General features: G+C 47.9%; 2 protein-coding genes and 1 non-coding gene across 3 annotated transcripts; all 3 read left to right on the top strand.

The window, feature by feature from the left end:
- The first annotated feature begins 3,936 nt into the window (after positions 1 to 3,936).
- Positions 3,937 to 4,008, top strand: AO090038t00002. Its single transcript has one exon. It is a non-coding gene; the product is annotated as a tRNA-Ala (tRNA).
- A 2,918-nt stretch (positions 4,009 to 6,926) lies between these two features.
- On the top strand, positions 6,927 to 8,555 carry mfsA (glucose-inactivated glycerol proton symporter STL1; the record flags this gene model as incomplete). The annotated part of the gene is made up of 1 exon (XM_001825080.3): positions 6,927 to 8,555. The coding sequence occupies one exon, from the start codon at positions 6,927 to 6,929 to the stop codon at positions 8,553 to 8,555; it is 1,629 nt and encodes a 542-aa protein (XP_001825132.1).
- A 1,026-nt stretch (positions 8,556 to 9,581) lies between these two features.
- On the top strand, positions 9,582 to 10,380 carry AO090038000169 (uncharacterized protein; the record flags this gene model as incomplete). Its single annotated transcript, XM_023238415.1, has 2 exons — positions 9,582 to 9,602; positions 9,871 to 10,380. 2 exons carry the CDS (start codon positions 9,582 to 9,584, stop codon positions 10,378 to 10,380), a joined length of 531 nt encoding a protein of 176 aa, XP_023093021.1.
- Positions 10,381 to 13,161: the final 2,781 nt, after the last annotated feature.

Genomic DNA, 13,161 nt, shown 5'->3' with positions numbered 1-13,161 from the left:
GGTAAGGTGGGTATGGCAAACTAGAAGTGGGTTTATAAACAAAATAAAGTGCGAGAAGAGATTTGGTGGATATCTCGTGGATATTGAATGAATATAGCATGCATGGAATCACCTTGTTCAAATTTCCCTGATGTTGGTAGGCAACAACTACATCATCTTCACATCAGCATAACCGAATCATTTTTTCTACAGACTGAGGCAAATACAGCAGTAATACCTGGTTAGCTCAACTTGGTTGAACTATTGAATTGCCCTCTATGCACTGCTTCTCAACGCTATCCAGTCTTTTTCATCAATACCCAAAATCCTCATACTCATAATGACAAGACGTAATTTGGATTGGATGAAGGAGAAACATGCCCAATTGCATGCACTATTTACTGTTGGCCTTCATTTCTAAGCAATGCCGAGGAATGTAGGTTCCTGCAAGGAAGAAAAGACAGCGAATATACAGCATTACATTCATCAGATAGAATTGAATAGATATCCTCCTTTCCCTTCTACCGAAGGCTTTCCAATCGTATATATGGCCAACATCTTCCACTATCTAGATTTTCCAATACAGTATCATCTATTACTAGCATCCAGTCCATCATATAACTGCCAAAGTACTCTCGGCCCAGCTCTCAGAATCATAGCGCAGCTTTCTCTTCTCTCCATTTCCTGAAATTCTTACCGATGTGAACAGAGGGACAAAGTACGCTGTTAATTCTTCATTACTCACCTGATAGCAGTAGAGTTTGACACAGTCAAGATGAAGTGGCTGAATAGGCTAGAAAAGACAGTGGACTTTGTCGACTTCCCCCTATCCACCAGTGCCGATCAGAACCCCAAGCCCGATTAGAAGGTTTATTTCTAGTGTGAAAACGGTCTGCGAGGCATTGCGCATCGATTCCACGACAAGGATGCCGAGCTTAACCAGCTGCGTGGTAAGACAAACAGCCTTAGAAGAGGCTGGATAAGGTGGTTCTTCCGGCGTAAAGAGAAAGTCAAGAAACAAAAGCCCTGACTAGGCCACTACCTGCTCCTGAGGAGCGATGCCCAATCCCTGACTATCCTAGTAAGTTGTACAAAACCCATACGTTTACAGTATAACTAATATAAACAGGAGCTACACTGTCAGACTGTGATCTAGCGCTCGGGGACTTGATTCAAAATGAAGCACTCAATCGAGCTCGAGTAGAAATTTGACTTGAATGACCGCTCGGTTGCAGATTGGCTACATCTCTAAATAGCTATAAGGCGATACGTAGCTAACAAGGTCGGGCCCTTGAGATGTCTGAGGACAAGACATCCTTTACAATGCGGTTCTGGTGGCTATAAGGCTACGATTCTGAAGGCTAGTGGAACCATCGGCATTGGAATGAACTTGCTGTTTAGGCACTGTTTACCCAAAATGTCTGCAACATAATTGGAGAAATCGTACAGGCTTTGGGCTACAGGGTTAATTTTGCCGATTAATACAGCCACCGTAGAAGCCACGGCAAAAGCAAAGGAAAGCGCACCCCAATTCGCTCAAAGACGGTTCCAGATATTGTCGTGGTACGTAACCCGAATCATGATATCGGCGTCCTTGGCGAGATCAAAACAGCTTGGACATTTAGGTCCAAACAGAAGCAGGCCTGGAAGGAGTTTCTCTGTGGTAAAATGGGAAACTTATCACTAACATCCAGTACAAAATAGGCTTCTGGCGAAACTGGATAAGGGCAAGTGATACGATACATGGATGATTACGACTGTCTGTGTGGTTTCTTCACCACATATGACTACATGCGCGTTATAAGAGAACCGACGACTACCACTTCGCATAAAGCATCCTAATATCGGTCTCCATACGGGAGTCATCTCTTTGGCAATTCTGTCTCCAGAAAGGACTTAAGGTCAAGAATAAACCTTTACCTTGGGTGAGGTTGTAAAAGATCTACAGACATGATTCGGTAACGGACCATACCTTGCTGTCTAAAGCAATCAACGGCGGCTTTACTCCAAAACTGGACTGTGCATCCTTGATACCACTGAGGAAGCATAGCACGAATATGAGTGATCATGAAGATGTCTTAGGAGGAAAGTGTGAACAGCAGCCATTGGGATACCGACTTCATTGTATCGGCGAGGCTGGCAAGGATGAAGCGGCCAGATTGATGAAATGTTACAAGTCGCAGAGGTATCGCCCTGTTTAAGAACAGAGTATACCACGAGAAGAGATTTGGTGGACGATGGCATCGCGTGCATATTGAATAGATAGAGCATTGATGGAGTTCTCGAGTTTTGACTGTACCGGTACAGTCATAAAATTCGACGACAAGGAAGTCAAACTCACGGAGCAATTAACAGAGGTCCTTGATAATTGAATGGGTCATTCTGCTGTGTCATTCACTGTGTCTTGAGAGAGCAAGCCGCGTGTGGCTAGACGCGTTGCCTTGTGTTGTGTTGCTAAGCACACCTTCACTCTCTATATCGTCTTTCTCTTGTCTTCTTCTCTTCCCTTTCTTTTCTTCTCTTTTCCTCTTCACCCGTCACATCGATCTTTTTCATCGAGGACGATACGAGCTTACTACTCGTCATTAAGCAGCAGCTTATTCTCAAGTGTATTTTAAATACCTTTACTCCCTTTCTTCTCTCCCCTCTTCTTTTTGCGTCTGAAATGGCGGATGTGGTGGATAACACTGCGGCTCCTGCCCCTCAGGTTGCCGGTGGAGGTGGTAAGCCCCCCGGTAAGCGTGGAAACGGAGGACGCAGGAACCCTCCCCCTGATAGATAGCAGGAACGTGGCGGTAAGAGAAAACGGCAGGAGAAAGCGTGTCGAACCTGCGGTGAGACCGACCACGAAACGGAGGAGCATTTTGAATGGACGTTGATGAACGCCATCAATGCTCTGGTGAGTAACACCTTTGACACATCGCAAAGTTCATGTGAGCCATCTAACATGTCGGTAGACCGGCGCACGTCAGAATCGCCTGCAGGCTAAACGCGCTGCATCTTCGCCTGCGTCCGCGTCCAACAACCAGGTTGCTCCGGCAGCCCAGGAAGGAAGACAAGGACGTAAAACCAAACGGGGCCGGCGTCCGTCCCTTCGGGAGCGTAGACGTCGACGAGATGCCCAGCAGCAGCAGCAGGGGGCTGAGCAATCTCTGGTTCTCGCCCAGCGTGCGCACCGGCAGCCGCACCCACCGCGGGAGGTTGAGCAGCCCATGGCTCTCGCCTTGCAGGCGCTACAGCAGCCGCATCCGCATGCTCAACACCAGGGGTGTGAGGGACCCCAGGTCCTGCCCCAGCGAGCCGATGAGCCGCTTCTATCCCCTCCCGTGGAGGATGAGCCCTCTGATCCTGAGGATTTGCTTGTGTGTTCTCGAACAGTGCGGACAGCGACATTTAAAGGTAACGCGTCCCTTCGCAAATCCCAGGGACAGAGGGTGCCTGTGTCTTTGGACCGGGTCTCCAGCAAGGAGCTCGCACCTCAACGTGGTGCTGGAGTCTAGTAGCCATATGGCGAAGCCAAGACGAGCTCAGATTCAGTATGATAAGGCCGTGGTTTTTCTTTGAAACAACGAAAGTGGTTTGGACAGAATGATGACATATTTGATGTTTCCATAGAACTCCTGTTGTAGATCATGTGTTGGTATATTCCACCTTGGCGACGAAGAGGATTACCCAGAATGGGGAAGGAAGCCTGCATAGTGAGTGGTATAAATAATGATCGGTCAATCAATCCGTTAATTTACTCGAGGTTTTCATTGATCATCTGGGACGTACCGTAGAATACCCAGCCAAATCGAGAATTATCTTGCCCATATTAGTCAACCACAACGTCAACGCTCCGGCACATCATCACACAGCGTACTCCGTAGTCTTCTATCTTGGCTGGAAGTAACTGAGGTTGCTACTAATAACGTTTTTATTCATAAGTTTAGATACGAATGCGTCTAACATCCAATTGGGGATGTGGTTTAGTGGTATAATACTCCCTTAGCATGGGAGTGGTCCGGGGTTCGATTCCCCGCGTCTCCATCTTTTTGCCTCTTTTTGCCTCTTTTTTGCCTCTATGTCTACGCCGCTCAGAGTAGTCTGAGTTGTGCTTCTTCATCCGTTTTTACTGCTGGCTTTGTGACATGCGGAGTGTGACTAGATCTTGTCCACCAGTGTACGTGCTAGCTCTACTCCAATCCAGCTAAGTGCTGATGTCGTTCGTCGCATCGGCGCTATTCCGTATTACCTAGCAGTTTAGGCTTGAAACTAAAGGGTACAAATGGCGGACAATCAGACCTGATTCTCTTGAACTAAGTAGTACCCAGCTACTCTGTAGATATATACTTTAAATGCTCTAATTGGTAAAGCAGCATCTGATGACTTTCACCTTCAAATATTTCATGAATCATAATATTGGATGTGTTATACACCACTTTAATGCTAGTTATCCAAAAGAAACGTCACTTAAGTGTATCGGGTGTGAAGCCTTGCTATAATAACTAGCATTCCAGTGCTATACTTTTGATGTGTACGGAGTATCACGTGCGGAGTCGCTCGCAGAGCCCGAATCCAATGCAGGAACTTCCGACACATGGTTAAGCTGTCCCTGATCCATTGAAAAGCAGCTGAGCGTGGGGGCTATTTCCCCGGTAGATGTTCCTTTCCTTTTCTCCCGCCAGTAGCATGCCGCGTAGAGTTTTCCAGTCTTTGGCCATGAGATTCTTTAAAAAAATGAGTGGGTCCATGTAGGATCGTCTTGTGTTTCTCCATCGCAACCGCCTGGGAGCTCTCATTTCTCATTGGCTATGTAACCCACTGGACTCTGCCAGCCAATGAGCGATTAAGGATCAGACCGCAAGGAAAATTCAAAACCCGACGATGGATTTTTACTTCACCAAAACATTAGGCCGCGGCTGATTAGCTGACACCAATGACGTTTGCCATGGCTGATGGCTGCATTCGAGAGCGCCACCGATGTCGATTGAATGATATCTGTACATGTGAGGGATTATTGTAAGCCAGACAATATTTCTTTTACCTTGGTATGTGGCTAATATTTCCACAGGAACGACAACGAAGGGAACCTTTCCAGAAGTTTTTGAAAGTTGGCACCTTACATCATAATCTCCACATTCCACACAACATAGTCCCGCTTGCATTCTGCCTATTGTCGATGTACCCACTGGCCTCGAAAAAATTGCAGATTTTGCGCGAGATCCCCAGTTCGTTCTTCAAGCACGGCGAAGTTCTCAAGCGATCAGATCCGCCGATAGCGCAGCTAAGCACACAGTGAAACATAGGGCAAACTAGTATCCCGGAAAACCAACGTCTGGTCACGAGGACGATTAAGTAACAGAAGGGACTAGGAGCCTTGACTATGCATCCGAGAGTTACTTTAGTCGGCCCGATATGGACTACTAAAAGCTTACAGGGTACCAAGCATGGCGGCCTATTGGACTCGAAGGATTCAAACTTAGGCGAAGAAGTACTAGCCTCCTGTTAGGAAGGAGAGGGCCAAGAGCGCTTCTCTGTCTCTACTACGTCGCGAGACCGTTTCCGCTGAACCGTCCTACGAGTCTGCGGAGCGTATCGAGGAAGGTCAGGGCAGGTGGGAATCATTTCCGCCGCGGTCACCTGGCAAAACCAACGCCGTTATGCCTCGACAGATCTCGTCAAGGATGTTCGGGTCACGGCCCCCCCAATACCCCGAGGCGAAGGGGATCGTTTGGAAGGTAAGCCGTGATGACGGTGCCGGCGAATGCCCGAAAACGGTATACCACGTGCCGATGGACTGCCCCGGATATGAAGAAGCCCCGCAGTCAGTTCTGGGGCGCCAGTTTGACCTGAACGGAAGTGGTGGCGGGACTCGCCGTATGCCAAGAACTCGGCTCTTTGCCAAGAGTCGGCAAAGCTTCCCTTGGCCACTGGCCGGCTTGCCCACATGCTCCCGCATCCCCCCGCCTATCGACTCTCACAACCTCAGGTCGGGGTTGTATCTCTAGCGCTGGAATCCCCGGATCGAACCACCTTGTGCGCGTATCGCGGGGAAAACGTGGAGGTAGTACTCAGATGAAATGATGTTTTATCCCTCTTTTTCACACGTCACGAGATTACCGCGCGCTCTTAGATCCTTCGGCCGCTTTTGCGAACAAGGCATCTTGCAAATTTTATTGTTGGTCTACTATCTGTGGGACATCGGGAAAACAACGTAAAAATGGACCCAGTCGGTAACATTATTCCGTCGACCACATCGTCATTGTGGGTCGTCAGACCTCCAGATGGAGAGTTAGTAATGGGGTCTATGCGGCCCGGAAAGCGTTCGTTTAGTAACGATTCATGTGAAGCAAGAGACTAACACATACATACGGCCATACCGAGTGGGTCCCGATACCACCTGCCATTCACTCCTACAGCGTTGGTCGAACGGCCGGCTTGACACAAACAGACAGTCGAGCGAGATTGCTTCGGTCCGCATGCCTTGTGCTTCATTCAGAGTAGTTGGGGGTCATTGGTCCGAAATTTCGTAAAGAACCGGGCAAATTTTGTTTAGCGCCGACTGAGAAACTTGGCGAGAAGTTGTCGACATCATGTTGGGGCGACAAAGGGCTTGGCGACTCCAGGTACATCCACATGGGTACTGGAATATCGACCCTGAGGCCTCCAGGAGTCCAGATTAGTCATCCCCACCCTGGTCAGTGGATCCCGCCAAGTTGCCAAGCGCTAAACGCCAAGCGCCAAGGAAAAAAGTTCCCTTCGCGTCTCTCCGCCTCGCTGGACTTTCCCCGTTTGGGGTCCCACCAAGGTTGCATTAGAACACGTCCGATATATAAGTTGTTATAAGACCGACAATCTTCTTCCTCTTCCGATGTACTCTTTTCTTCCTTACTACTTTCCCCCAGCTTTCTTCTCCCCCTTCTCCACAACGACCTGACGGCTCTTACTTTGTTCCCACCGTCAACATGTGGACGACCACTAGCGGCCTGAGTGGTCGGTCGCTCCGATTGAGCATCACCTTTGCCGCTGTCGTGGGTTTCTCGCTTTTTGGCTACAACCAGGGCATGATGGCTGGCCTCCTCAACGGCGACGAGTTCGTGGACTCTTTTCCAATCCTCAAAATGCCTGACAATCCGACTGCGGGCGAAAAGCACTACATCGACGTCATCCGTGGTGCTGTCACATCCTGTTACGAGCTTGGCTGTTTCTTCGGCGCGTTATTCTCCATGTTCTTGGGCGACAAACTCGGCCGTACTCGCCTGATCTTTATGGGTGCCAGTATCCTGATCATTGGGGCCTTGTTGACAACGGTCTGCTTCACTGGTCATTGGGAAGTTGGTCAGTTTGTCATCGGCCGTGTTGTATCGGGTATTGGAAATGGTATGAACACCGCTACAATCCCAGTTTGGCAATCAGAGTGCTCCGGCGCTCACAATCGTGGTTTTCTGGTGTGCTTTGAGGGCGCCATGATCGCTGGTGGTACTTTCATTGCCTACTGGGTGGTCTTCGGTATGTCGCACGCCGCCGATTCTGTCCAATGGCGATTCCCGGTGGCGCTGCAGATCTTTTTCGCGTTGGTTGTGGCTGCTGGTGCCATGATGCTCCCGGATTCTCCGTCTTGGTTTGTCATGAGAGGGCTCGACAAGGAGGCCTGTGAAGTTCTTGGCAAGCTGAAGGGTACCTCTCCTGATTCTGATCAAGTCCTTCATGACTTCAACTTCTTAAAACAAGACATGGAATCCTCAAAGAACACACAGTCAAACTGGAAGACGGTTTTCACATTTGGCAAAACCCAGGAATTCCAGCGCCTTCTCATTGGCTGTTCCGGTCAGTTTTTCCAGCAGTTTACTGGCTGTAACGCTGCAATCTACTACTCAACATTACTTTTCCAAGAGAACCTAGGTATGGAGAAATACCTATCTCTAATTATGGGAGGTGTATTCGCGACTGTTTACGTTTTGGCAACTATCCCGTCATTTTTTATGATTGAAAAAGTCGGCCGTCGTAACCTCTATCTGGTGGGTTTCCTAGGCCAAGGGCTGAGCTTTGTTATCACATTTGCTTGCTTGATTAAGGAAACTGAGGAGAACTCGAAGGGTGCTGCTGTTGGCATCTTTTTGTTCATTACCTTCTTTGCATTTACTCTGTTGCCACTGCCCTGGATCTACCCCCCTGAGATCAACCCACTTCGGACACGTACTGTCGGCGCGTCGGCATCGACCTGTACTAATTGGATCTGCAACTTTGCCGTGGTTATGTTCACACCCCTTTTCGCTGGTCAGAGCCCATGGGGTGTGTATCTCTTCTTCGCGCTCTTCAACTTCCTCGGTCTGATCTTCGGCTTCTTCTTCTATGTTGAAACAGCCGGCCGTGAGCTTGAAGAGGTCGACATCATCTACGCCAAAGCCCATGTCGAAGGGAAGATGGCATGGAGGGTCGCCAACACCATGCCCAAGCTCAGCTTCGAAGAAATCACCCAGCAGTCTCGCGAGCTGGGCCTGGACACCAACGACCATGGCGTGCACGAGAAGACTGAGCTTGGCCTCAGCAGTGACAGTGGCCAGGAGACTGAAGAGGTCCACGAGAAGCATTAAACGCTCTTTGAGTGGACGTGCTGTAGCTGTGGTTGAAAGTGGTGATGACATATGAGAGTGGTTGTTTTCTGATTTTTTTTTATATCCCTTTTATTTTCTATACCCTACTCTCGGCATCTGTGCACTTTGTTATGCCCGTTTTTAATACTCCTGTCTCAGATTCCATGTACAGTATACCCTGCCTCTTGTACATGGACAATTTGGGCATCGAACAGGACTGTCGGGTTATATCCGTTGGCTTTAGAATTTCCCTTGGGGCAGTTGTATAGGCAATCCTGGTATATATGGTGATAGCAATATCCGGACACCCTGTATATAATAAATGAATAAGGCCCCAAACCATTCTGTTTCATAACTTGAACTCGTCAGGAACCTGATCCAAAGTAACTACTAAACTTTCCAACGACCAAGGTAATTAATATAAGATAAAGAAGAAAATAAGAGGAAGAAGATGACGCAGAAAAAAATATTAAAAAAAACATTCCTACGTTTCCGACAGGCCATTTAAGCCTTTTTATGACATGCGACAATTCCAATAGATGTTTTCTCCAGCCTGTAAGGAAGACAGGTCAATTAACATACACTCTCACAGTCACCCTCTCCATGATGGAGTTGGCGCTTTCACATCTCTAAATTAAGATAATAAAGCTTGATGTGGATGTAGAAATGGCGTAGTTAGATCTGTTGTTCGGAGGTCAGTTGACCGTTCGTTAGGTAAATACTGTTGGCATCAATTTGCTACAATGATGAAGTCGGCCTGTTATGGGGGCAGCTCAGAAAACTGGGAATGACTGTCCCTGAAAATTATAGAGCTTGATCAAGATTAGGTACTAAATTGTATACCAGGTTTTCAGCTATCCTGCAACAACTGATTAACGGAAGGAAGCTGACCTTATAAGCGCTGCTTGTAGCGAACGTTAAACACGCAGTTGTAACCTGCTTTTTGTTGCCATGATGATATCACCACAGCTACTTTGGCCCGCTAGCTGCTGAGAAAGAAATTATTAGACGTTGTACTGCTTGGCCATGGCTTTGAGAGAAATCAAGGTTCGTGTGGGAATAGGCCGAGCAACTACGGGTCGAAATCGTCGCAACAGGAATTGGCCTGTTGAACATGCGCCCCCAATGCCACTTGGCACATATAACTGCAATAGGTCTATACCTTCCAGGATAATGCTCATGCATAGTGCACTAAGATCCCTACTTGATATTTATTATGTATCACCTTGTGTAATTCATCCGTGTTGACTTGACTGTGTTCTTGAGTAATCCGCACTACCTACGACCAACTATTTGATACCTAACATCACACAAGATGCCAAGTAGCACTGCCCAACCCTCAGGAGTCCTACTGGTGGGAAGTATCCCCTTCACTACCACCGAAGAGGTCTTAAGCAAAGTGTGTTCAGCCTTACCCGGACGCCTGCGATCCATCCCAGACGGCGAAACCAATGTACGGAATAACTACATCGGCTGGCAGCTGGACTGTTTCCCGAAGGAAACTAGAAACTCCATATTAGGTGTTGCCACCGCTGAGGTACCACCTGATCATCGTGGCACTTTCAGCCTAGAGTCAGTCAAACCAACGCAATTTGATGCAGCCGCCCTAGAGTCCTACAAGACATTTATAAAGCTGCGTGACAAAGGCGCCATTCCTCAGGGCGTGCGGTTCCAAGTCTCACTTCCCTCCCCCTTGAACTCGATCAAGGCACATGTGAAAGCCGATTTTCAACCTCAGCTAGAGCCCCTCTACGAACACCGCATTCTTGAATCCTTGGCTACCATTATTGAAGGAATTCCCGCTGAGGACCTCGCAATTCAATGAGACATCTGCTTCGAAATATTTGTACTGGAACATGAGCGGGGACGTCTACCAGATGCGCTTTTTAAGGCCCACTTTGCCCCCGTGCTAGATGGAATTGTGACTCGTATGCAGGGTCTCTGCAAGGGTTTCCCTCGGGAATCCCACTCGGGTTGCATCTTTGTTACGGGGATTATCGTCATAAACATTTCGTTGACCCGCAAGACTTGTCACTGGTGGTGCAGTTGGTGAATCATATTACCAAGGCTTTGGATCGGCCTATTAGTTGGATTCACATGCCTGTCCCAAAAGACAGGGATGATTCCGCTTACTTCGAGGCACTGAGCCAACTGGATGTTGGAGGTGATGTAGAGCTTTATCTTGGGCTGGTGCATGCGAATGATACTGAGGGGACAAGGCGGAGAATTCGGACTGCTCAGTCTGTTGTGCGGAGGTTTGGTGTGACTACAGAGTGCGGGATGGGACGCACTCCGACGGATGAGCTCAATAGTATCCTGCAGATATCGAGGGATTTGACGAGCCTTGTTGTATAGGATTTGATAAGTGGATAGACGATATTCTGCATAAGAATACCCGAGTCCTAATTTGTCAAGGTGATAGAAGCGTGACATGGTCAAGAAGAGACGATGTTCAATGACTTGATGCACAGTTTCCATGTCCTGCGGTTTCTGCCTGACTCGAACCAATGATAATATTCTGCTTCTGCTGCACCCTGTACCAAGCGGGGTTCTCGTGCCTTTTTCTCCGGTCCTCTTTCATTTTAGGTGGTGGGAATTGTAGTAGATACTACTCCATCTCCCGGTATAGCTCCACGAATTGCTGTCGGTGTGCTCTAAACTACTCCCTATCATTTTCCTCTGCTTCCTCCATCTTTTGTTTTGCTCGTATCAGGTTTTTGGCACCTCGATGCTCCGAATCGGGCGACACGATCGGCGTCGAATTTCGCGTCGTTGCGCTTCGTCCAGGATTAAAGTAAAAGTTTCATCGCTCATGGGCGAATGTCCGTCCAATCCTAATCAAATGGCTTCCATTAGTAACATTGTTCTCCCTGGTCTCATATCTATATTTTATTTATTAGTTCGGATGTATATTGTGTTTGTGTATTCACTAGCAAGTATAGAAACAGTTTCTTGAATCCCTCTTGACAGTGAGACAGAGTTTTCTCCCTTCGGGCGTACTTACTACGCCAAGACGGGCTGCTATACCAGGATGGGACTTATTTACCTGTCTATATCGGGACGTTATCTGACCTCCTTTTTTTTGATGGTCGGTTACTGTAGACGCCGTTGTTGTTGTGGTTATTGGTATATCATGAATTTTGCCTTAGGCATCAGTGCCAAAATTGGCCTGTGTCATCACATGACTCTCAACCTCCAATGTTATGCATTGCTTAGTCATATTCGTGTATAACTAGCTAACACTGAATAGTCTCACTAGAACAACTTCAGATTATATCTACAATAGATCTTCAACAATTCAGTATTCCTGCATCGGAGAGGCGTTGTGCGATATAAACGCCCTCATCTCGTGTTAACCTCGGGGCAACGGGGAATACGGTAGATGGGGCCCATTCTGGGTTTAGGGAATCTATATCAAACGAAACGTGCAACGGTGTCTCATCGCCGACGTATTCCAGGGCTGAGTCCATGACCTTCTGAATACCGTGTCTGGTGGGTTTGTTAGTGGTCGACGACAAGAAGTGATGAAAGGGCGATGATAAGACAGTGAGACTTACTCTCTAACATCATCAGTATAAAACGCCTCAACACCATGTCTCGCAATGATGTCTTTCTCGGGGTCGCCAACGTCCCGAAGGCCAATATATACGAACTTTTGTAGGTTGATGAGATTTCTTTCCTTAATCCAATCAAACATACCTTTCTCTCTATCCGACAAGACCACAGAAAAAAGCAACGGGCATTCCATGAATCCTACCACTAGAACTCGTCTCCAGTATGTCGATATCAGCGTGCGCATCGATCCACACCTCGCCAATTTCGCGACAGGAATGTCTTTCGCGCATGGCTTTAGCAACGCCTGAGACAGTACTGATCCCAAATAAATGATCGCCACCTAATATAAGAACAAACTTCCCTTCCCGCTCCTGGTTGTATACGAGCTCGTAGATTCGTTTGGTAGCCTTGTTCACAGTGTGGGGCTTCTTCATCCCCTCGAAATCATCATCGAGGATATGATCAGGCCGCGGGTAAGGCTCAGTGTGCTCGCTCGCTAAAGGTGATATCGATGTTTAGCTTTTCCTGTATCTCTTCGAAGATGCCGAAACCTATTAACGCGCCCGGACCTCCCTGGGGCGCCATTTCTGGGCCAGACCATCGTTAGAGACGTCGGACATAACAGCAAGTAGGAATACATACCGCACCACAAGATACCTTGGCTGCCACCACAGCTGGGTGAGGGCAAGCCAGAAACCTTGGCAACCGAGTCTGTTGAATCATGTGGCGTCCGTGTACCGAAGAATTTAGAGAAGCCTCTCCGGGTTGCAAACTTGAACATCTACAAAGAATGAAAAATAAAAGCTCAAATGAGTGTCTGATAAGATCAGAACCCAAACGCAAGAAAAAGGCGAAATATGTATTTTCATCGCCGACCTATTGGTGTATCACTACTCATCATCATGGATATTGGCTACTCAACTTTAACGGTAGGGCTCGCCCCACTTGCAGGCCCCCCAGTTTGAGCTTCTATCAAAGTTAAGTATATGCGACCTGCGCCCTATTGTCACGGATGTTGCAAAAATGCCGACTTCCGTGAACGGATCTTGCA

Source organism: Aspergillus oryzae, chromosome 6, assembly GCF_000184455.2.
Source record: "Aspergillus oryzae RIB40 DNA, chromosome 6".
Taxonomy (NCBI): Eukaryota; Fungi; Ascomycota; class Eurotiomycetes; order Eurotiales; family Aspergillaceae; genus Aspergillus; species Aspergillus oryzae.
This window is presented reverse-complemented; position numbering and strand designations above follow the sequence as displayed.